Below are 26,093 nucleotides of genomic sequence, written 5' to 3'. Positions count from 1 at the left end.
TGATGATTCTATTTGTAAGTCTACTAGGCATCGATGGCTGCATAGCAAATGCCTCCCAAATTTAGGAACTTGAAGTAGCAGCAGACATTATCCCAGAGTCCCTGCTGGGTTTTTTGCTCAAAGCTGCAGTGAAGGTGTCAGGTGGTACTGCAGTCACCTGGGAAGACTAGGGAGAGGAAGTTGTACTCTAGGATCAGTTAGTTGGTAGCAGTGGCTGGCAGGATATTTGCCTAGAATCTTCTGGTTCTTTGCTACGTGGTGCAACTGCAGATCCCATGAATATTCCTTTCTGCTCTCAAATCAGAAGCCTACCGATGTAGATAGCTACCTTAGCGCTCTCTCTTATCAGGCCCCTGGGACTTGCCTTCTCTTGGCTTTTTCTCCTTTTTAACTTTTTCTGAATATAAGTTGGGAAGTATAGAAGAGGGGGGGAACCCATAGAGGTACTTACTCTTAAAAAAATTTGTATGTGTATGCATGTGCACACACGTGTGTGTTTGTGTGTGTGCCTGTGCGACACAGGTGGGGGTCAGAGGATAACCACAGGTATCAGTGTGTGTTTTCCACCTTGTCAGCCCTGTGAGTTTCCGGGGGTTCTCCTGTCTCATATCCCATCTTGCCATAGAAGCCCCTAGAATATAGACACAAGCTAATGACACCCTGCTTTTCATGGCTTCTGGGGGTCCAAAGTCAGATCCCTATGCTTGTGAAGTGTTTTATCTTGTGAGTCCTGGATACTTATTCCTAACAATTGACTGCTTCTACTTCTAAATTATTCTCCGGTGATCTTATAGATCACTGTGATCTGTTGAGTATAGGCAGTCCGCCTCCTGTGTCTGTACTGAGCCTCACAGGTTTCGTTCCCTTAGTGTTTATGTTGTGTTATGTATTATAAATAGCCTAGACATGATTTGAGGTAAACAGGAGGATATACAGGGTGATGTACAAATACAAAACTGTGTTGTAGCAAAGACTTGAACATCTTTAGGATCTGGTGTCTCAGAAGCATTCTAGAGCTCATCTCCCATGGATGCTTGGGGCTGTGTGTTGTGTAGCTCAAATCTCTTCCCATCTTATGAGAGTTTTCCCCTGCCAAAGGCCCCTGATTTCTAAAATGTACTGGTGACTGGCGAGTGGTCTGGTCCTGAGGACTGTTGTGTAAGCTACACAGTGGTCCTGTGGAGGAAGGGCTGGATGCGAAGGGGCACCAGCAGGCAGCAGCCGCTGAGGACAGCAGGCTGCTCTGGGGCCATAGTGGCTTTGGGCTGCTAAAACAAGATGCCCTAGTCTGAGTAACTTAAAAACAAAGAAGTTTATTTCTCTATTCTACAGGCTAAAAAGTCCAACTTCCCGGTTTTATAATTCCCTTCCTTCCCCCTCTCCTCTCTTCCCCTCCTCTCTTCTCTCTCTCTCTCCCTCCCACACCCTGACCTATGTCTCACTCTGTAGGTAAGGCTAGGCTGGAACTCACTATATAGCTAGACTGGTCTCCAGTTCACCTCAGTCTTCCTTTGTCAATCTCTCAAGTATTAGGATTATAGTTGTGAGCTAGGTTGGCATGTTTAGTGTCTGGTGAAGGAGGTATGTTTCCATGATGGAAGAGACAAGCAACTTAGGGGACCCGTCCCCATTCAGTCACTTCCCAGAGGCCCGAGTTCTTCATGCTGTCAGCCATAGTACCCATAGTATCAGGTTCCAGCAAATGAGGGGACACCGATACCCAGATTGTGAAAGTCGCACAATCAGATGGGGTGATGCATATTGTCAGGAGTCAGGCCTTTTCAAAAAGACATTGGTCTGATTTTTAAAAACACAGTATTATTAATTGATTTCATTTGATTTAAGGTAACGACAGCCTTAGGATAAAAAGTTCTCATCTTTATTTCGTCTTTCTTCCAGACTATCTACTTTCCAGTCAGTCTGAAGTAATGATGGGTCATTGTGTAGACACTTCATTTTGTATTCAGTTTTCTCTCTCTAAAAAAAAAAAAAAATTATGGTTCATAGAGCAGAAAATATACCTTACCCCTTAATTACTTAAGTGTATAATTCGGTATTGTTAAAAATAGACAGAATGTTATACAATCAGACTCTTTTCATCTTGAAAAGCTAAAGCTCCATATTCATTCAGAACAGCCGTTGGTTTCCTACCACCCATTTCCTTCACCATTCTGCCTTCCCTCTCCGGGTTTAGTGTTTGGGTCCCGGATGCAAGTGGAACCAGGCAAGGTTTGTCTTTGTTTATGCCATCTGACATAATGCCTCCCAGGCTCCCCCATTTCGTAATGTGTATGAGGGTGTTGTGCTTTTAGAAGGCTGCATGATATTCCTTAAGAGAAGAGCAGGTTTTGTGTGCCCACGCCTCTGTCAGCGGACACCTGGTTTGCCTCTACTTTGGGGACTGTTATGGATTTCTTTTCATTTTCATATGGGATGTTTTGATCTATTTCAGGGCAAGAAGTTGCCTTATCACCTTGGGGATGATGCAGAGGAAGGAGAAGTCTCCGATGAGGACAGCGCAGATGAAATTGAAGATGACTGCAAGTTCAAGCTCCACTACGTGAGTTGTGGGCTCGGCACTCTTGCCCTCCGAGTACCACAGAAAGGATGGGGCCCCCAGTCGGTGCCTCCACCAATATGGCATCTGTAATGTGAAAGGATCTTCTTTTAAAATGACTCTGTGTGCTGGCACCCAGCAGTGTGTTGAGAGAGTGAGTGAGTGGAGGAGTCGGTGCCTTAGAACTGAGAGGTGTGTTAGTGGTGAGCCCTGCTGTCTTAGGGTTTCTCTCCTGTGAACAGACCCCATGACCATGGAAGCTCTTATAAAGGAAAGCATTCATTTGGGGCTGGCTTACATTTCAGAGGTTTAGTCTGTTTAATCATGTCAGGAAGCCTGGGGGGCATTCAGGCCAACATGATGCTGGGAGTTCTACATCTGGATCCACAGGCAGCAGGAAGAGAGAGACAACTGGGCTTGGCTTGAGCATTTCAAACCTCAAAGCCTACCCCCCAGTGACACACTTTCTCCACCAAGGCCACAGCTACTCCAAAAGGGCCACACCTCCTAATAGTGCCACCCCCTATAAGCCTATGGGAACCATTCAAACCACCACACCATTTGTCCTCTTCCCAGGGACAAACACATGTTATAAGAGGGCTGAGAGTCAAACTATGCTTGGACTGTCAATCTTCTTGATGAACATGAGTAGGTGTGGCTTTACCTCCCCTGCCAAATACTGGCTCCCCACTGTGGTACCGTAGGCTGGCTCCAGGACCCAGCTGCACCTGGGTCTGCTTTTCTAGGATTCCAAACCCCTCACCGAGAAAATATGCCTTGGTCTCAGTGATCCCTAAGCCCTTCCTAGAGAGGGACACTTGGCTGGATGTTTAACTGGCCACATCCTCAACAGAGTGGCATTTGAGGTGAGCCATTTACCTCGTGATCTGGACCTCTTCTTACATGAAGGAGCCTGTGTTCAGAAGATCAGAGTTTTGACATGTGGTGGTGGTGGTGCTGGAGGGGGTTCAGTTTGAATCTGCAGAATTCTAAGGCTTGAAGAAATGCTATTCCTGTCACTGTCAATGGTCACATGATTTCTGATGCCACATGACAAGCCCAACGCCGTGCAGGCTTTGCTGTACAGTTTCATTTCTACAGAAAAGTGGTACTTCATGGACACCAGAACCATTATTCTGTCTTCAGATACATTTTGTATAATCTCTCCTAATATACACCATTACCCAGAATTCAACAATTATGTTGTTACAACAAGACACTATCTTCTAAATTACACTAACTCTGATGCCTCACCTCAGAGGTGGCAGCAGGGGCTGACATCATTTTCAAAGGAGACAAGAGCTTAATGACAGCTGAAGTCTCCATAGACATTTCTTTCTTGGCTTTAAAGTACTTTGAAGGGGGGAAATAGCAAAGACTCAGCTTGAAGAGAGAAAAAATTGTGATCTGAATTCATCTCTTCCCTGTCAGTAGTTTCTATTAACTCAGTTAAATACCCATAACTAATAGATCACAAAAACCTAAGTAGTTTCATAACTGAAAATACAGTAACAACATTAGTTTTTTTTTTTAAATATATACTTTTCTATGTATTTGCTATCTTTGTAACTGATTCCTTCTGGTTGTGGATAATTAAAGTCTTATTTAATAAAGCATGCTTTTCAGATTCTCACTCTTTTGCATATAGTCCTTCAGATCTCTGAGTTACTTGCTGTATAGTCTACCATCTGGCAGAGGAAGCAGAAGCCCGCACATATTAGCTGTGTGGGGGATGCTGTTCTTTGAATATGGGAGGTAGAAGCTTTAGCTACAGTGACTGTGACCACGCTGTCATCTCCTACCACATGCAAGCCAAGTTGATCTAGTTCTTAGGCCCACTTGGCTGTCTCAGTTTTTCTTTGAGTCTGTTGAGAGTTTTTTTGTGGTACTCAGGGTTGAATCTAGGTCCTTTCCCACTGAACTATGTCCCTAACCTTCTTTTGGCTTTTTTGTCTTGGGATACAGCCTCACTTTGTTGCCAAGGCTGGCCTTGAACTTGCTGATGCTCCTGCACAGCTAGGATATCAGTTCATGTCATCAGACTTGACAAACTTCTACTTTTTGACAGTAAATATCTGTGGTTATGAAATTGTAGACACAGCTCTGTGGAAACAAATATTCGCACCTGTTACCTTCAGGGGTCTGTCTCTGCCTGTGTCTATAGTTTCCTGGCTGCTTTCTAGGCTCTGGTATGGACAAATACCTTAGAACATGGCTCCACAAAGATAGTCATGACCAATCATTTGACCTGAATAGAGTGAGGGAGTACCCCATTTAAAAGGCTTTACAGAGGCTTCCTTCTTATACATTGAAGAAGAAAATATGCTAACACATACACAACATTTTTAGTAGAAATATATAAAGTTCTTATACAACCCCTTTTCTCTATTTTTGAGCTCTTTTGAAAAAAGACAGTGAATGCCCTATTTAGAATTTGAGAGTATTCTATTGTAACTAGTCAGTTTATACTCCACTGGACAACAGGAAGTCTTATCTATGTGGCAGATTTAAAGATGGTTGTTTATATTTCTACAAAACAAAGTACGGTGTAGGTACCAGCCATTACCCACAAAACTATTCCTATAAAGGAAGCTCTTTACCTCAACTGTAGGTTGGAAGTATATGGTTAGATTTATAAGCCATAACTAAATCAGTGTAGTCCAGAAAGCTTTTAACACAGTTTATAGACACCAGAACATTAACTTTCATGAGCTTATAAAGATATTTTATGCACATCGTCAGTTTTTACTGGGCATTTCCTGTCGGAGAGGCACCATCACTGTTGTTGGTGTTAGATGATATTGGAGTGAATAAAATAGATGAAAGTTCTTCCTGGGGTTTAATCAAAGAGAAAGAGACAAATAAGAAACAAGACAAGTAAGTGAGATATACAGTATGTTATATATAAGTGCTAAAGGAAAAAGGTGTGTGTGTGTGTGTGTGTGTGTGTGTGCGCGCGCGCGCGCGCTGAATTTTTAGAGGGGTTGTCGACATGAAACTTTCCTTAAAAGTTACATTTAATTAAAGATCTGAAGAGAAAAAAATTAGCCAGGTTAATATATGGGGAGAAAGTTCTAGGCAAAATAAACCCCAAAGCAAAGAGTAGAGCAGACATAGCGGCTCACCCAACATTCCCTGCTGAGCAGGAGGCAGGCTTTCTCCTAGTCTGTCAGCTGTTCAAACCCCATGATATTTTTTGCTTATGCGATGAGTTTTCTGCTGTACTTCACTTGTCTAAGCTTTGGTTTTGTATGCCTTTGTAGCTTCAGCAACAGAGAAAATCTGGTTCATGAAATGTAAGCCACAGGGTACAGCCAATGTGTTCAGTGACCCACGAGTCACACAGCTCAGAGACGTGAGGGACAATTTCCTCCTAGCCACAATGCAATAATCTAGCAGATTTGATTTCGGGCAGCCCAATCACCATTATTCACAGCTAGGGGAGCTCCCTGTGCCAGTGGGGAAGCACAGACCTCTCACTCTCGAATTTCAACTTCATTGGTTATTTTTTCTCCTTCTGTTGTGCTTTTCAGTTTTTTTTTTTTTTTAAACTCTCTGTATCTATGTTTAGCCAGGCTGTTGGGCATACACAGCAGCTCTCTCTTGCATGAAGCTCATCCCACAAACACCAAGCCTTCCAGCACAAATTGAGCCCCACTGCACCCCATTGTTTTCCATTATACTGTACGCCATTATTCACTCTGTCTCCCATTGAACATTTTAATCATTTTCCTCTTCCCACAGCTGTAGATGCAACTTTATCATCTTTCCTCTGAGACATTTTAAGAAGACTGGTGAGCATAGCTAGTCTCAAACACAATGGCATTCATAGAACAGATGAGCTGCCTCTTGCAGCTCTGAAGCCTTGCTACTCCCATGTCCACTCTGAGATGGAGTGATACACGCTGAGCGGCAGGTCATATCCTAGCAACAAGTTATAAGGACTAGATGAGGTGACCTGCAAGATTCCAGTTCTTTCTGCTCTGTGACATGACTCTTGAACACGTCTTATGGGAAGTAAAGGAACTGGCAGGTGAGGGCCGAGATGAATGCAGACTCAGATAGCTGAAAAGCAGCTGTGCTCCCCCCATGCCTTCAGGAAATGGGCTCAAAGCTTCATAAGGCAATCGATGGAGCAGCTAATACATTTTCTTTCTATTGCCAGAGTCCGGCATGGAGCAGGGAAGAAAAGGCATCTGGGGATGTGGAGATGGCCCAGTATCTTGTTTTCTGGTTTTATTTTCAAAGAGAAGGCCCCTAACTTCAGTGGCATCTTGGTATGGCAAGGAGCTTTCAGAAGCGCTAGTGCCTGTGCCCCAGCCCAGAGACTGTGACACTGGTCTGGGTGTTACCTGGGAGTCTTGCCCACTGCCCTGGTGACTCCAGTGTCTAGTGAAACATCAGTGTTCTGTGGCGCTCGCTCTCTCTCTCTCTCTCTCTCTCTCTCTCTCTCTCTCTCTCTCTCTCTCTCTCTCCAGTTCCATCCTAGACTGGTGGGGGGCATCCTTCTTTCCAAATGATGCTTTAGGAAAAATATGCTGGGGGAAAATGAGAATGTGTTCGTTTGTTAATTGTTTTTTAAGAATTCATTGATGGATGACAGATCCCTAGATCAGACTCATTTTCTCTGAACATTGAATGAGGGAGAAGCTGCTGCTGACCGTGTTAAATGACGATTCTCTCTTTTCCACTTCAGCCTCCTTCCTCTGGCCCAGGGAACAAAAGAATGAGATACACATGGCTCTCAGCTTTGGACTTTACCCCAGCTGCACAGTGGCACATAGGTCTTGAGGTCAGGTGTCTGTCTGAATGGTCTGTCAGTGAGTGCTTATTGGACTCCAGGACTGAATGAAAACACAGTAATGAAACCTCAGCTGTATATTTCTTTGTTGATTGTGGCTTCAAATTTTATAGTGAGGAAAATCACAGAAAGGAAAAAAAAAGATCACCAGGCAAGGCTCTCGTTCCTTTGGCAAACCCCCACATCTAGAGGATGTGAGGTGAATTATAAGCTCTTGTATTAGGCGTTTGTTATTCCCCCAGCACCTGCCATCCTGGGCTTTGTAGCTTTAGTCCTGTTCTTCTGACATGCCCACAGTTCAGCTCTTCATTGTGTCCAGCTTCCAGGGAGGCCCTGAGCAAGGGAAAGAAGGGGATGGTGTAGGGAGCCCTCTGTGATTGACTTGGGCATTCTAGGCGTTCTTGCGAGCTTCCTCTTTCTTTCTCCACAGGCCCTCCCCTCCAAGCTCAAGAGTTTGATCAAGGATATAGGAAGTTCGAGATCTTACAGCTCCTTTGTTGGGCCTACTCATGGCCTTAAGTGAAACATACTCAGTGTTTCCTGCAGAGGGATTTCAGACCATTTTCTACATTTTATAGGAGCAGTGGTAGTTATTTCAAATATGAGCCACAACTCAACTCAGAGATTCATCTCTTTCTGCCACAGTGTAAAAGGAGCGGCTGTCACATTGCTGAGGAAGTGTTACGGATTGTCCCAGGATCATCATCCATAGGGCCGTGTTTGGATGAGCTTCTGAGTCTTTGTCTGTGTCATTATGAGTGGGACTTGACAGGCCCTAGTGCCTCTCTTAGAGAGTGTTGAGTGGTTCGAATAATGTGCTATTAAAAGACTTTGCTTTGTAAGGTGGCCTGGCGCAGAGTCATACTTGCAGAGCAGGCACACTGTGTTGTTTTGAGCTTTGGTTTATTACATTTGACAGATATTACATCTTTAGCCAGTGGATTTACTTCAGTGTTGCACCGAAAAAGCCTATCAGCCCAGTTTTTCCCACAGCATGTGCTCACATTGTGTCTCTGGCCCATTTTTGTAATTCTCCCAATATTTTAAGCTTTATGATTATGTTATCATTATATGTGGCGATCTCTGATTTTTGATGTTAGTATTCTCATGGTTTGGGGGTGATACCCTAAACTTATCCAGTCTGTTAATATGTGTTTCTGACCTATTCACTAACTTGCCCTTCCTCAGCTCTTTCTTTTGCTTGGCCGTTGCCAGTCCCTGATACACAACAGTATTGAAAGTAAGTTAATTAATAGCCTTACAGTAGCCCCCAAGTGCTCAGGCGAAAGGAAGAGTTGCATGCCTGTCTCTTTAAGTCCAAGCTGGAGCTGATGAGTCGCAGGGACAAAGGGACAGAAACTGACCAGCTGAAAGCAAGGCCTCCCATGCTAAGCAGTTGGGCAAGTTGTAATACAAAGGAAAGGGCGAAGGACATTGAAGGTAATTTACTCCAGTGACTGTACAGATGGAAAAAGTGAAGCAGATCTACTGCCGATAATGAAGCAAGCATTAGTGGTCTGGATAAAAGATAAACTGGCCAGAACATTCCTGGATGCTGAAGCCCCATGAAGGGCGCAACCTTAACTCTCTCCACTTAAAGATCTTGAGAGGAGACTATCCCAGGCTTGACCTGGTGGCCTTCAATTCAGTGCCAAGTGTTCCAGGAACAGGAGAAGGCCAACAGACAGGAACACATAGGTGAAGATGTTGTGTAGAGACTGCTATGGTCTCATAAGTCAGGGAATGCAGGGAGCGAGTGTAGGTGAGAAGAGGCAAGGGCCTAGAACTCCGTAGGGACTGTGGCCCCACCTTGCTCCAAACTTTTGTCCTCCAGACTAATGATGAAATGAATTTGTTGTTTCAAGATGCTAAATTTGAGTCATTTATTACAGCTCTCACAGGACATCTATGTTCTTCTCTTTTAAGATATAGTACTTCATGTTTCTTCATGTCGAGAAGCTGAATTCCCAAGATAGGTGAAGTGCCCCTCCTCTGTGCGCTAGTGGTTCCCCACATGCCTGACTCCCGCTGACTTCTATGAACAGTTCTCATGGCATCAAGGACTGTGACAGTGGGTTGATCCTTATTAGTGTTTGCCACCTAGCACATGGCAGAAATTCAATATGAGTTTGTTTTAATCAAAATGAGTTTCCCCTCCAAACTCTCTGCAGCACCCTTGCTTGTGTACTAATTAGTGCCTGCCATGGTACCTGGCGTGTCTGGATGTCCAGACTCCTGTCCTCCTTTGGCATACGCTCCCAAATTGCTATTATCCCTAAAGTATTACTTATGCAGAACTCTGACTGCCCCATCTTCTGGCTTTCAAGTCCCCTCAGTCCCCAAAGTCCTTCCCTTTTCTCTGAACTACTGCTCTAGGACATGACTGACCCATTTAAATGGTTGTTTAGACTGTGGATCACAGGAACTCCTTCCCTTCCTCACTGTTGAACACTTAGCTGTCTGGTCAGACCTTTTCTCTGGCTCCATCTGTGCTGCCCAGGAGGAATGGCATGTCCTTCCCAGCATCCTGTGACTCGTGGGCTGTACTTGCTCACTTCTGAGATCAAGTGCAAGCTCTTTTTCATCTTTGTGTCTCCTTCAGAGCCTGATTCTATAATGGGTGGAATGCATTGTTAATTGAATGTGTTAAACACATTAATGTCTATTTTATAAGTACAGGGAAATGTAGCAATTCATCCTGGCACAGTGTTCTTTTCCTTTCTCTTTTTTAAAATATTCTTTTTTATTTAAAGCTTTTTTCGAAGGAAACTTTTACATACTAACCCGTTCCTCTTCCCTCCCTTTCTCCCATTTCCCCCACCACCTACCCCATCCCACCCCCATCCCCTCCTCATAGTAAGGCCACCCTTGGGTAGTCAACACAGTCTGGCATACCAAGTTGGGGCCGGACCTAGCCCCTCCCCTTTGCATCAAGGCTGAGTAAGGTATCGCACCATAAGGAATGGGCTCTAAAAAGCCAGTTTGTGTGCCCAGGATAAGTCCTAGTCTCATTGCCAGGGGATCCATAAACACATCAAGCCACCCAACTGTCACCCACATTCAGAGGGCCTAGTGTGATCCCATGCAGGCTCCCCAGCTGTCAGTCCAGAGTCCATGAGCTCCCATTAGCTTGGGTCAACTATTTCTGTGTTTTTTCCCATCATGATTCTGACCCCCCTTGTTCTTGTAATCTTTCCTCCCTCTCTTCAACTGAACTCCAGGATCTTGGCTCAGTGTTTGGCTGTGGATCTCTGTATCTGCTTCCATTAGCCACTGGATGTAGGTTCTATGATGACAATTAGGTTAGACACCAATCTGATTGCATGGGAAGGCTAGTTCAAGCTCCTCTCCACCATTGCTATGAGTCTTAGCTTGAGACAATCTTGCAAATTCCTGGGGTTTTCCCTAGCTGCAGATTTCTCCCCATCCCCTTAACAGTACACTCTGTCAAGATATCTCTTTCATTTCTCTCCCTCCTGTCTCTCACCCATGTTCCCACCTCCTCTCCTCTCCCCTCCCCTCCCCTCTATTCCCCTCTCCAAGTTTAACCAGGAGCTCTTGACCCTTTCTCCTTCCTGGAGTGATCCATGTGTGTCCCTTTTAGTGTCCTTCTCTTTAGCTAGCTTCTCTGGGGTTGTGGATTGTGGCCTGGTTATCCTTTTCTTTGCATCTAATATTCACTTATGAGTGAGTACATACTGTGTTTGTTTTTCTGGGTCTGTGTTACTTCACTCAGGATGATTTTTTTTTTCTAGTTCCATCCATTTTCCTCCAAATTTTATGATGACATTTTTTTTTACCACCGCTTAATACTCCATTGTATAAATGAATACTCCATTGTATAAATGTATCACATTTTCTTTATCCATTCTTTAGTTGAAGGGCATCTAGGTTGTTTACAGGTCCTGACTATTAGTAATAATGCTGCAATGGATATAGTTGAGCAAATGTCCTTGTGGTGTGGTTGAGCATCCTTTGGGTGTATGCCCAGGAGTGGTATTACTGGATCTTGAGGAAGGTTGATTCCCAATTTTCTGAGATGCCGCTATACTGATTTCCAGAGTGGCTGTACAAGATTGCATTTCCACCAGCAGTGGAGGAGTGTTCCCCTTTCTAAAATTTCCTGTGATACTTCTATTGCCTTGCTCTTACAGAATTTTGTAAAATGCATTCAGAATTAGAGAGCTATCTATTCTGCAGAGGTCAGATAGATGGGCCTCCTAGTAATAAAAAATGTGGGAAATGTTTGTGTGGAATGGTATCACTCCCTGCATGCCTGGGGTGGGCTGGTCTTTAGCAACTGGTTGAATAATCTGTGGAGCAGATCTGGACAAAGGAAGGGGCAAAAGCAGTTCACCAGAAGGGGGCAGTGCATACAGCCTGAGGCCACTGGTCAGTGAGGACATGGAGGCTAGACACTGTGCTGTGTGAAATTTCCAGAAAATGATGTGCAATGACCACCTAAAAGCTGTAGAAGATATTGGCATTACTTTGTTTTCTGAAAGCCTTGAAATTGGTTATGATTTTCAAAATAATTGTAATCAAAAGTATACTGTGTACCCTCTAGTGATGTCAGGGAGTTGGAGACCAAAAGAAATTTTGTCTCAGAATTGTCAGCAGCCTTGGAAACTTCCATAGTGTTCTTTGCCTCTGAGTGAAGGAAGCCATTCTTAAAAATGGCATTTTTGCTCAATTGTAACCATGTAGGCTTAGAAAGCTCAGTCTCCAGAAGGTTTTCCTGGCTTGGCCCCTGTTGAGAGCTTGACATCTCAGAAGGAGTGGTTTAGAATCTTGCCTCACTTACTGGCTACCTCTGTAAACGTTTTAAACAAATTACTTCATTTCTCAAGGCCTCAGATTCCACATCACTGAAATGAAATAGATTAAGTGTGAATAGTGTTGAACACATGTGTGAGGACCAGTGAGCCAATGAAGAGCTACTGACAGAAAGTGGGATTTTTGATAATCAGGTGCTTTGGAGAATTTTTTGATGAGGGGGATCAAAATTGTCCAAGGAGTATTTTAATTTCTTACAGGTTACTGAGAAATTATGAGATTATAAACTCAGTGTTTTCTTGGACTAAAGGTATCTTTTACACTAGTCTGCTTCTCAGAGGATTGCTTATATTACTTGACTTTTTTTGCAGAGTAACGGGACCACTGAGCACCAAGTAGAATCTTTCATACGGAAAAAACTGGAATCATTGTTGAGGGAGTCTCAAATTCGAGACAAAGAAGATCCTGATAGTTTCACAGTGAGGGCTCTGCTCAAGGCCACGCATGAAGGCTTAAACACACACCTGAAACAGGTAGATAATTCCCCTTGAACTCACCCTTCAACAAGGGGAAAATGTACCCTTCTCTTTGGTTTCTAAGCACCTTTCCTTTGTGAAATGCTTCTCAAACTTCTCTGTTTATCTTTGTAAAGTTTGAGAAACAAAGTCCTTCTGCAAAATAAGTGAGAATGTATGCAACACACTTAGTATTGTCCTGGGGTACAGAAAGTACCAACTTCAGTCAATGACTTTTATCTCCGATTACGTGAGACAGCTGTGCTGTGTGCTGTTGGCCTGGTGTTCTATTCAATATGCCCAGTTTTACTCTTAAATCATCTTAGTTGGACTAATAAGTGACATAGTCCTCCTACCAATTGATGGGCTTTTAGAAGTACCAAAGAACTCACAGGTTAACTGGCTCACTCTTCTCCTGTTTACAGATGAGAAAATGAAGACCTAGAGAAGGGTCATGGCTTTGGTGATAATACTGTTTCTCCTAGCTTAGGGAGAGTAATGCCAATTCTGTGACAGTGTCCACTGTAGCTACCTTCTTAATCCACATGGTTTGAACAGTTAGTGGTCAGTATTACCAGGTCTTCACAGGCAATGCACACACATAAAGTAGTCAAGGGTGAGTCAACATCCCCCTGTTAGCACCTAGTTCCTAGCCCTCACCAATTTTTGGGTGGGTTTTTCTACCAGCCAGCTCTTGGACTCTTCCTTACCACCTCTCCCATGAATCATTTGTGATATCTGTCTATGGCTTTAGCAGACACTTCTTGCAAATACCTTATTGTAAGTGGCTTGCTTACCCACCTTTGTTCTATTGGTATTTTTCTTTCTGCACAGCTGGAATCCTTGATGGGTGGGGTCTGCAGTTCTCCATACAATGAACTTCAGGGACATAACTAAAAAAGTACCTGAACCCTTTGAACAGGGGGCATTTCTGTCCCTGCTCCCACATGTGGGCTGACACAAGAGGATCCTTGCTCACCACCTCTGCCTGGAAAATTAACCCATTTGAAAAGTATTCAGAGGCTAAAATTCCACAGCCCAGTGCTTACCACCAGGGCAATGCCTTTACTGTACAGATAAGCATCGCGGTGATTTCCTTAAATGAACAAAAGTCATATGACTGTGATTTATTTATAATATTTTAAAATCCCAAATAACAGTGTTCACTGTGAGCATTTGCTGTACTTAGCAGATTGGGCTTTTATCCAATTCTGGTTAATTTCCAAAATTAAAACTCCTCTTAACTGGAAATGATTTATCTCCACTCAGGATGTTGAAAACACCACTTTCTGATTTTAGGCACATGGTGAATAGGAATGGAGGGCCAGCAGAACTGGCTGTTGCTAAGAGCTGGATGTCAGCTTTGGAAAGCTGTGGGTCAGTGCTATATCCTGACAGTGCCCCCCTTCTTACAGCAGACGCAGCCACATTTGAGATGTCAGAGGTGTGAAGCAGGAAGAAAGGAACCAGGGAAAGAGAAGCCAGAGCTAAGCAGAACAAAAAGAAAGACAAATCATTATATTATGCTTTTTATTTATGCAGAACCTGGATGTGAAAGAAAGTGGAAAGAAGTCCCATGGACGATCCCTGATGACCAACTTTGGGAAACACAAGGTATGTATATAGTAATGGTGGTAAATATGCGTAATTCAGTTAATTTAGTTATTGTAATGACCTTGGAATGACTGAAGAGTTTGTCAAAAAGATGTCTGAAGGAGAAAAGTTTGAAATTTAAACAACTTTAAGATTTAGAACCACTGTTAATCAAAAGTATCAAAAATCAAGTTGCATTTTGGAAGTCTTTTAAATAAACATATCCAACAAAGGACTCATTCTCAGTACTTGAATCATTTCTATAAGTAAGAAGACTGGCAGTTTGCATTTCCAAAGAACAAAACCAAACCAAAAGCTTAAATGCGCCCATTGCAAAAGCAGATAGCACATGGCAGTCAGAAGAGGCTCACTCTTGGAGGTGTCTGGGAAGAGCAAAATGCGGTTATGTTGCTGTTCCATGAACACCGTGATAGATAGCATAAAAAGAGCAAAGTGTTGGAGTGCTGAGCAACATGTACTCACTCTGCTGCAGAACAGAAACCACTCTGGCACACTGTGTGACAGTCTTATATTTTAGCAGCTCCACTGTTGGGTTTATGATCAAGACAAACAGTTAACAGTAGCATTTGTAATAGGATGCATAGTGAACTTCCCAAATGCTTATTAACCATAGAGTCAATTAAAATGTGGCAAATTCACATGTGGACAGCCACAAAAAGGATACAGTTATATCTATGTGCAATGATATGATCTTTCAAACATGATCTAAGCTAAAGAAGTAAAACTCAGAGTGCATGTAGTATGAGTATCTTTGTTTGAAATGAAAACCCTGTAAAAAATTCTCTAGGGTAGAAGTTAGGGTAATTATTAATTACTGTTGTTACCATTGAGGGGAAAGTAAGGACCATGTGGGAAGATTAGAAGGATTTTTTGGAGCAGATAGGAGTCTACTTCCTTGTTGGAGTGCTTTCACTTTGTGGAAATCATTTGCAAATATACGTAATACCTCAATAAAGAGGTGAAAATATTATACAGGACATCAGTCATTAAGCCAGTGAGATCGCTCAGTGGGTAAAGTGTTTGTTGCCAAGCCTGATGACCTGAGTTTCTCATGACCTATATGGTGGAGAAAGATAAAGTTACTCTGACAGACTGTCCTTGACTAGCTCAGTCAGCAGAGCATGAGACTCTTAATCTTAGGGTCATGGGTTCATGCCCCACGTTGGGTGCCAGATAATGGGATTAATCCACTGAGTCTATTTAATGATCAAAGGAATTTATTTGGGAATAAATTCACAACCATGGGAGATTTATTGTAGGGTCCGAGAAAGCTGAGCTCTGTCCCACACTGAATAGCTTGGTCTAAGATCTCAGCATTCAAAACCACAAAGTAGCCAAGAGAGCAGGCATATGTACATCCCAGGCCTTAGGGGTCCCTGGTGGCCATGCCCCAGGGGCAGGTACCTCAAGGTCATAGGCAGGTGTACCAGCTACAGCTACCTCACTAGGGGTGGTGCTTTAGGTCATGGCTCAACCAGCTACCCACAACACTGTGGCATGCATGTGTGGCACCACACAGACATGCACACATAAACTAAATGTAGTTTTAAAAATTAATGAAGGAAATCAGTTATTAGGTCATGAACTTAACACTATCTGAAGGTTTTGATGAGACCTTCTCTACTATTGTAAGGGATGTTCTATCTGGAATTTCATGTCTATAAGTAGGATAATTTAGGAAAATTAGTTACAGCAATAAAAACAATAAAGGACCAACTGTTCAGTCATAAAGAGTGATTAAGCAAGCCATGACTCTCTTGCATAATGGGCAGGTGTGTAGCCACAGGGGGCTGATCTCTGAAGAGCTTAACATACAAAACATGAAACAAAAAATAATGATGAAAATAGGTTCTAGGTGTAATAGCCACAGTCTCGTGTATATCATATATCAAAACCGTGCCAGAAAAATTATCATCATTAATCATTTTTTGTTTTGTTTTTGAGACAGCATCTTGCTGTGTAGCCCAAGTTAGCCTTACATTTCCACTGAACCTCCTGCCTCCACTTCTCAAGAACTTGGATTACAGGTTTATGCTACATCACTGACTTTAGTTACTAATTTCTTAACTTTTTGTATCTTGTAATAAACACGAGTCTCCTGAGGTAAATGTTTCAGAAGCATCCCAGCTACCAAAGAGTGAACATTTTCACACAGCTGGTGAGCATAGTAGGCTGTCCATGAGACTGTTTATGAATTATTTTAGTAAGTACCAGTAATAATTTACATAGAAAGTTAAAATCAGTGGATTGCAAAGTGGCTTTTTATGTCATCTCATAATAAGAATCCTGTAGAGTGGATAGTATTTACACACTACTTTTGAAGTATAGCAGGGAGCTTGATGGGGCTTGCTACTCCACTAGCTTGGTTGAAAAGCTAGCCTTGAATGGAAATTTGAACACCAAGGCTTCCATATCTGAAGTTCTCAGGACAAAAGTAATTAATTCCTGAGGAGGTTTGAAGTAGCTCCTCACTGCCAGTACAGTGGGTATTTTGTAGCTTGTCTTCAGTTTCGGGAATGAGAAAATCTGGAAGCGGATGTGATCCTGTGGTGACTTGGGGATAGTGTTCATTTTCAAAGTCACACTTCTGTGATGTTCCAGAGTAGACTATCTAGATGGCTGACCTTGTAGGAGCTGTATTTTTGGTCTCAAGGCTTTCATCAATGATGGGATCTTCATCATTGGTTTTGTTGGACAAGGTGTTGCCTAACTAATGAGCAGTCTCCAGTTGAGAATGTACTACCCTCAAAAATCTGTCCAGAAGATACTAGATTAGTTCTGGAGACTTTCAGCTCATTCCTATGAGTAGCAATTTTTATTTTACTCCTAGAATGTAAAAATGGGTAAAAAACTCAAAAGAGCCTTTTTGATTTACATAACTATTTGAGTATGTGCTGATCTGAGGTAGAATAACAGTCATTCTATTTTTTACTTAATACATACCCTTTTTGAGAACCAAAGTTGCCTTTGATCACTTATCAATAGTAAGCTTCTATACAAAAGGATATTTTTCCTTATCATTATTTAAATAGATTCTTTAATTTTGGCCCTCTCTTGTGGACACTTTCAAAGTATATAACTAATATAGTTTTTCTAAGATGTCAGTTTTCTGTGGCTTAGAAACTGGCTTTTGGGCATGAAACTCTTAAGTTTTGCATTGCTGGTGTAATATGATTGCTATTGGTCATGCCTGCACATGCATGCACACCTGTGTGAGTGTGAGTGTGTGTGTGAGTGTGTGTGTATGTGTGTGTGAGTGTCTGAGTGTGTGTATGTGTGTGAGTGTGTATGTGAGTGTGTGTGACTGTGAGTGTGTGTGTGTGTGTGTGTGTGTGTGTGTGTGTGTGTGTGTTAAAATCAAGTCCAATCTCTTTATGTTGTGAATGTGCCTAATGTGGTGAATTAGTAAGTTTACAGTGATTTTTTTTTTCCAACAGAAAACTACAAAATCACGTTCTAAGTCCTATAGTACTGATGATGAGGAAGATATATTTCAGAATCCTGGCAAGGAGGGAGGCCAGCTGTACAGGTAGGAAAGCATCTTCATGCTTATTGCTCAGACTCCCATGGCCTCTCCATCCTATGATGTCTAGAGAATGGGAGGGATCACAAGGTAAGGTGTTGGAGTAAAATGTGAAGATCAAGATAGAGATACTGTGTGGAGAGAACATGGCATCAGTGAGGTACTGAACCCATGCTAATGGTAATAGTTGTCATGTGAAAGGTATCTTCAAAGAAGGAGAGGGCTGTGCAGATGTAGGACTGGTAGAGGGCTTGAAGGACAGGATTACTTATCCACCAAGCATCTTCCATACTGAGCAAGCTAAGCTCTCCATCTCTTAGGGACATGAAAGGATTAAAGGAATTTCATATTAGCATGGTAGTTCCCAACTCCATTAAAGAAATGCTCAAAAATATTAGCTCCCCTTTTATTATTTTTGGCGAATTTACACATATACAGTGCATTATGGTCATATCTACCCATTGTTACCCCCTCTCATTCCTTTCCCTCTCCTGCTGACCCACTTCTTCCCAGTGTGGCCTCCTCCTACTTTCATGTCTTTCTTTGGACCCACCAAGATGAATTAGGGTTCTTGACATGAGTATGAGTATGGGGTCACTTGCTGAAGCTTGGGACACTTATCAGTAGCTACACCACTGAATGAAGTTTATACTCCCAGAACCATTTAACTGCCAGTTGCTCCTCAGGGAGTGGTAGACCCTCATAATATAAATGACTAATAAACACTAGTGTTCCACATCGCTAGTTACCAGGGAGATGCAAATTCAAACACTTTCATGTTTTGAGATCCATCTCACCCCAGTCAGAATTTGTTTTCTATTATCAAGAAAACAAATGACAAAATGACGGTGAGGATGAGAGGAAAGGGATCTTTATTCGCTGTTGGTGGGATCATAAACTGGTACAGCCACAATGGAAAGCAGTATGGAATGTCCCAGAAAACTAGCAGTAGAACTTGCATAGGACTTGGCCACACTCCTGGGCATATATCCAACGGACTCCATGTAGTCTGTCATAGAGATGCCTGCATTTCCATGTTCACTGCCGCTCTCTCCACAATAGCTAGGAAAGTGAGGCAGCTCACGTGTCTGCCAGCCCGTGAATGGTTAATGAAAATGCGGTGCTTAGACAACACAGAGTCCAATTTAACACCGTACAAATGTGAAATTATGAAATTTATAGGAAAATAGATGTAGCTGGAAATATTACAGTGAGCGAGGTACCCTAGACCCAGAAAGACAAACACGATGTGTTCTTTCTCATACACAGATCCTCCCTGCAGTTTTTCAGATTTCTGTGTTCAAATTGTGGTGATACCTGGAGAGGCCAAGAAGCAAGAAAGGATTCCAGAGATTGGGGGTGGGGAGGCCAAAAAAGAAGGGATAGAGTAAACACATGATCTGAAAATAGAGGAGGGAACTAGATATGGAAAGTTTTCTGCTCCCCCTCTTTAAGCTGTTGCCAATAGTATTCACAATGACTGTTTTCAGAACCCAATTGTGACCCATGCCGTGGTCGGGACTTCCTGGCAGTCCCATAGGAACATAAATCATATTGTGAGTAGGTAGATAGGTGTAAGTGGGGACACACACACAACTTTGTCTGTCTATCTGTCTGTCTGTCTATCTATCTATCTATTTATATTTTTATTTTATAATTAATTAAATTTTACATATCAGCCACAGATTCCCCTGTCCTCCCTCCTCCCACTCCCCCTGTCTCCCCCCCCCCCATTCACCCCTCATTCCCACCTCCTCCAAGGCACTCTCTCAACCATTGCAACTAGTCTACAGTGGAGGTATCTTTGTGGATTTCTGGGGACCTCTCTAGCACTCTGCTTCTTCCTATTCCCATGGGGTCTTCATTTATCATGGTATCTCCTCCTGGAGAGTCAGCCCAGACTGGTAGATTCAGTCAAGGCAGGTCCAGTCCCCTCCTCCCTGCACCAAGGCTGAGCAAAGTGTCTCAGCATAGGCCCTAGGTTCCAAAAAACCAACTCATGCACCAAGGACAGGTCTGGTCCCATTGCCAGGGGGCCTCCTAAACAGTTCAAACTCATCAACTGTCTCACTTATCCAGAGGGCCTGGTCCAGTTCCATGGGGGCTCCTCAGTTATTGGTTCACAGTTCATGTGTTTCCGCTAGTTTAGCTATTTGTCTTTGTGCTTTCTTCAATCATGGTCTCAATATCTCTTGCTCATATAATCCTTCCTCTCTCTGGCCTATTAGACTTCTGGAGCTCCACCTTGGGTTTGGCTGTGGATCTCTGCATCTGCTTCCACCAGTCACTGGATGAGAGTTCTATCATGACAGTTAGGGTGTTCGGCCATCCGATCACCAGAGTAGGTCAGCTCAGGCACTCTCTCAACCATTACCACTAGTCTACAGTAGTGGAGGTATCTTTGTGGATTTCTGGGGATCTCTCTAGCACTCTGCTTCTTCCTATTCCCATGGGGTCTTCATTTATCATGGTATCTCTTTCCTTGTTCTCCCACTTTGTTCCTGATCCAGCTGGGACCTCCTGCTCCCCTAAGCTCTCTTTCCCCCCAACCCTTGCCCTCCATTACCCACACCCCTCACCCCTGGTTTGCTCATGTAGATCTCATCCATTTCTCTGTCCCTGGGCGATCCCTGTGTCTGACTGAAGAATGGATAAATAAAATATGGTACATATACACAATGAAATACTACTCAGTAGAGGAAAACAATGACATCATGAGGTTTGCAGGCAAATGGATGGAACTAGAAAATATCATCCCGAGTGAGGTAACCCAGACTCAGAAAGACAAACAGGTATGTATTCACTCATAAGTAGATACTAGATGTAAAGCAAAGGATAACCAGACTGCAACATACAACTCCAGGGAGGCTACCTAGAAAAGAGGACCCTAAGAAAAACAACTTTGTCTCTTTACTGAACAGAGAAATAAAAGCCATAGAGGTCTTATAGGAATTTACCATTAGTGCTCAGGTAGGCTTTATATTTGAGCCCTAATGGGATGCATATGCATCAAATGCTCATTAGTGAGGGCAGAGGAGAAATGTGCAGAAAAGTTGAATATTAATTACAGTAAAAGATACAGGAGAGATAGGAACACCTTTCAGAAGAATTTTACTGTTTCTAAATCAAAGTGTCCTCTGCACAGTTAGGGAAGGAATAGCATTTGAAAAGCCACCGTATTCTTCCTGCATTCCAATGAAATGTCATCACGGGTATTACATGAAATAAGGTTACATGCTGCTCTTGAGTCAGAGATTCTCCCCTAGTACCTGTGAGAGCCTAAGCATCCCAGACGGTCACCTTGGAACTTCACTAACCCAATTCGCTATTGGTATGAGCAATATAAAGAGCTAATTTTATGTAGAATGTCTCCATGCTGCTGACTGTCTTGGGAATTTTGCTTGTGAGTTTTAAGCATGATCTGACATTGGTTTGTTCAGTTTTTATCTTTAATATCCAGTTCTCAAACCTTTTCATCATCTCAAGGGAAAAAAATCTCTACCCCTCAGTAGTCAGTCTGCTCTCCTCTCCTTTCTGTCTCGGGGTAGACTTTTTCTTGACAATATTTGACCTTTTAAAACTACCTGGTTTCTTTCATTCAGTTTTGTGTTTTCTTTTTTTTTAATATATCAGCACATTTATTTATGCATTCACTTATTGTCAGTTGAGATGATAGCAGCAGTGATTTTCTTGGGCAGAGACTTTGGGTAGCCCAAACTAGCCTCAACATGTAATCTCTCTGCTCTTATCTGTCCATTGTTGAGATTACAGGTGTGTACCACTGTGCCTGGTCTGATCTTCTGAGTTTTCCAATGGTCATCCCTGAAAACATACAAATAAATAACGTTATATGTGCTGAGAAGATTGCATTTATGTATTTAGGAATATATATTATATACATATGCGTATATGTATGTAATAACAATTCATGAAAAAAATCACCATGAATTTTAAAGAGAATTTAGGCATATATGAGAGGATTTACAGTGGGGAAATAGAAGGGAGAAATGAAGATATTGTGTTATAATCTCAAAAAATAAAATAAGTATCTTTTGAAACTCAGAAGGAGCTCCGACCAGGCATAGTTTTGTGTTTACAAGATTCACTCACATTGCGGCATACATGTGCTCTGTCCAATCTTGTTGCTTAACCACTCGCCATATGAATATACTGCATTTTATGTATTCATTCAGTAGTTGGAGAATGTTTTAGTAGCTTTGACTTTGTTGGTTGTTAAAAAGTATTGTCATGCGTATTCAGATGCAGTATTTTACCTGGATGTAGAATTGCTAGGTAACAATGTAACTCTTTGACCAACTGTGGAACCATTTCCCAGGGGAACTGCACCATTTATATTCCCTGATTGTGTCTGAGTTTCTTCTTATCCTCACTCACCTACCTTTTTAGTTATAGCTATTCTAACAGAAGAGACATGGTGCCTTCTTGCCTATTTTCACTTTGCTCTTGACTAATGATGTTGATTGACCATTATCTTGTGGGTGTATTGGCCATTGGAATGGTGTTGATGAGCATTGAAGTGTTTGATAGTTAATTGTTCTCTTATATTTTTGGTTGTGAGCCTAGCCTTTAACGGCTGAGCCATCTCTCCAGCCCTAGTTAACTGTTCTCTAGAGGAGAAGTGTGTGTGTGTGTGTGTGTGAGTGAGTGAGTGAGTGAGTGTGTGTGTGTGTGTGTGTGTGTCAGCAGTGAGGTGGCATGTGGAGATTTTACTGTGGTGAAGAGTAGTGGTTAAATATGTAAGGCTATAGTCAGTATTCTAAGAATATTTTGTAGGGAGAAAACTTAGAGGATACCTAGGAAAACTAAATTTCACATAATACAATGTATAGTCATTTAAAGAATATCCAAAATACTTGTAATTGTGTTTCTAAAGGAAAATCACTGTGAAATTTTTGGTTCATTTTTTTTTTTAGGCCTTTGGGTTTTATGGCCCACATTTCTGTACTTATTTATCCTAACTCTGTTTCCTGTGATTGCCCCCAGCTGGGCAGCAGTTTCACAAGAGAACTCACCAAGGCGGATTCCCTGCAGAGCCTGAGTATAACTAAGGGGGTGGGATGTGTAGACACTACAGAAGGACTGAATGGGGAGTCAGACCTGGGGTCCAGTTCCGGCTCCATCAAGTCCCAGGGAAGGTGATGCAACCAGAGGCCCCCAACCCTTCCAGCTCTAGAATCATTCACTTGAGTGTGTACTCTGCAGGCTGGGCCGCCGAAGGAGAACCATGAAACTGTGCAGAGAGCTCTCGGACCTGGTGGTGTACACAAACTCCGTGGCAGCCCAGGATATTGTGGATGATGGTAAGGCCCAAGAATTTCTCATTTGTCCCAACACTCTTGACTTTTCTTTGTCATTGCTTGTTAAGGTTGTCACTGATCAGATCGCTCTGACACATGTCTGTGACTGTATGGAATCTCATTTGTCAGGAAAATGATAGCTAATGGGATTGTGAGCTCATATACGGGCTGTGTTAATTATTGGTAGGTGCCTGATTGCCTGGAGGTCAGAGAAGTTTCCTACAGGGTGGAGAAGGCTTTTATTATTATGACAATGACAATGTCAGGTCTCACTCCAGGACTCGAACTGTGGAGACCTGACCTACCTTCATGACCAGGTCACAGACGGCCATTTCAAGTGTGAATGACCAGAAGGAGTGAATTAATTAGCTATAATAATATCCTGTAGAGACCACATTTTCTCATTAAACATTTTGACTTCGAATAAAGTAGTTTATTTCACTGACTGAAATTTTAACAAAAAGAGTAGACATATTTCAGCGTCACTGGTTCTCATGAATTTTTCCTTTGTTCTTTACTTTTTAAAAAGGATATATTTATTGTGTGTATATGAGTATCTTGCCTACATGTATGTATGTGCACCACATGCATGGTTGGTGCCTGTGGAGGCCAGGAGTCAGTGTTAGATCCCCTGGAACTAGAGTTACAGACAACTGTGGGTGCTGGGAACCACCTAGGTCCTCAGAGTGTTCTTAACTCAGAGACATCTCTCCAGCCCTGTCTCAGTGCTTTCTACTGTATCAAGCTAGGAGGGTCCAGTCACAGCTGTCCTCATCTTTGAGTCTCCTAGTTGTTCTTTCCCTCCTTGTGTCCTGTTTCATTCTGTCACCAATGTTTATTGAGGAGCAGTAGACCTGTGGTGCTCCCGTCACCAGTGTTTATTGAGGAGCAGTAGACCTGTGGTGCTCTCGTCACCAAATGTTTACAGAGATACAACAGTCCTGTGGTATTCCCAGTCACCAAATGTTTACTGAGATACAATAGACCTGTAGTGCTTCAATCATTTTAATTTTTGAGGAGTGAAATGGCGACCAGAACATTCATTTTCTCAGTGGTCTCAGCACAAAGACAGCAGTGCGGGACAAGGTTCTTGTCCTCACAGGCCTCGGACTCTTCACTCGGTTCTTTTTTCTTGGCCATAATTCACAAGTACATTTTCTGTATCCATTGAAAGATGATTTTTCTTCTACCTGGGTTTGGATTTCCTCTTGAAACAATGGCAGTTATGCAAAATTTAAATGAACACTATCTGTGAGAAAAGAGAAACCTCAAGACTCTCAACTAGCAAGCAATGCTTTCTTATAATGACTGCCATGGCTCACAGATTAACCCAGGGATGAGCTGAATGGAGCTGAATGTATAGCTGGTTTACAGAATGAACATGTTTATTAATAATACCTTTGGAAATCACAAGCCTAGTAGCTTTGGGAAAATAATTTTGAGTATCGTTTACCTCTTAAATTCCATCTGGTTTGTCTTTAATTTTTTAAAAAGACACAAAATGAACAGTACTTAATGAGTACGTTGCTTATCTTTCTGCAAAACAACTCAATTCCAGTAGAATACTAATTAATGTGAACTTAGTAAGCAAAGTCATCTTAACGATACCCTGGTGAGCCTGTTTATGTAGAGAATCAGAAAAAATAACTCAGGTATTGATTACAGTGATGCTCCATATGAACTCGGTTTGTCAATAAGTATATTTTCTCCTGCTCTATTCAAAGCATTATCCATCAGAATCTGCACATACATTCAATTTTAATTTTGTTGAGATGCATAAACTCTGTTCATGTATTCTGTCCATAATATATAGTAGTAATTGTTTTCAGAGAACAGGCCCCAATGCTAGAGAAATCACTGGGTTAAAAGCTATAGTCCTCCCATCTCTTCCTCCTGAGCCCTGACTAGTTCAGGTTCCAGCTATGGAATGTCATTGACTCAGTTGCCAACTTTTCCTACCCATGGGAGTATAGCCCCCAGGACAACAGGTACCCTGGCAGACCACATTGCCAACAAGCAAAGCCAGACAGCTCTGGTCTGAGCACTGCAACTGCATTCCATTCTTGTTTTCCATGGATTTAGACTCTCATCTTGTCAGAGTCTGGTGAGAACGAGACTCTGGGCAAGCCTGCTCTTTTTTCAGGCTGGCCCTCTGCAGCAGGCCCAGTAGACAAAGGAGTAATTGGTTCCAGAATGTGAGGCTTGGTAAATGTGGCTAACAGCTCTGGCACTGTGATGATGGCTCAGGAGATGGATAGAGACAAAATGGGGAATGTTTAAAGTTTTATTCCACATGACCCTCACATCTGTAGATTCTACATTGACAACATTTTGTTGTCCAATCAGAAACCCAGGTTCAGGCACCATGCATTTCCACCTCTCTCCATTTTTATACTTTACAACTAAGTTATAGCCATACATCATTTCTTATGTTGATTTTGGGACAGTGTCTAAATTGCCTGAGATGGCATTGAAGTCACTTGCTAGTGCAGGCAACCCTTCAACTTGGAATCTTCCTCTTGGCCTCCAGAGTTGCTGGCATTACTTCATGGGCACTACCTATCTTGTGCCCCTCTTCACACAGATTTTTATTGACTCCATGAGCAATCAAATCACCTTCAAAACTCTTTTTTTTTCCAAAGTGGCATTTTTTCCTTCATTTTCTCGGACACTGTATATTATTCACTAGTATATGTATTTCACATGTGCTTTTTACTTTTTACATTTTCAGGCCTATATGTTGCTTGTATGTATGTACATGTCTGTGTATGCAGCACGTGTGAGAGTGGGCATGCATATGGAGTCCCAAGGCCTGAGGTTTATGTTGGAAACCATCCTCCTTTGCTCTTCCACCTTGTTCACTGAGTGGGTTCTCTCCATCAAACCCAGAGCTCACCAGTATGGTTAGCTAGCATGCTGTGGAGCTCCATTGTCTTCACCTTCCCAAGGATGAATTCCAGGCAGGACACCATAGCCACTGGACATTTAT

The 26,093-nt window shown here is 42.5% G+C and overlaps 1 protein-coding gene across 5 annotated transcripts in view; it reads left to right on the top strand.

The window, feature by feature from the left end:
- Positions 1–26,093, top strand: part of Plch1 (phospholipase C eta 1) — a 217,072-nt gene that overhangs the window by 176,311 nt on the left and 14,668 nt on the right. For all 5 annotated transcript variants that reach the window (XM_036190617.1, XM_036190614.1, XM_036190613.1 and 2 more), the window contains exons 11-15: positions 2,453–2,560; positions 12,506–12,667; positions 14,192–14,263; positions 17,701–17,792; positions 23,010–23,107. In XM_036190617.1, coding sequence (XP_036046510.1) covers positions 2,453–2,560; positions 12,506–12,667; positions 14,192–14,263; positions 17,701–17,792; positions 23,010–23,107 — 532 coding nt within the window. The remainder of the gene's footprint in view (positions 1–2,452; positions 2,561–12,505; positions 12,668–14,191; positions 14,264–17,700; positions 17,793–23,009; positions 23,108–26,093) is intronic.

Source organism: Onychomys torridus, chromosome 6 (assembly GCF_903995425.1).
Source record: "Onychomys torridus chromosome 6, mOncTor1.1, whole genome shotgun sequence".
Classification (NCBI taxonomy): Eukaryota; Metazoa; Chordata; class Mammalia; order Rodentia; family Cricetidae; genus Onychomys; species Onychomys torridus.
The sequence above is the reverse complement of the archived record's forward strand: the minus strand, read 5'-3'. Positions and strand labels throughout refer to the sequence as shown.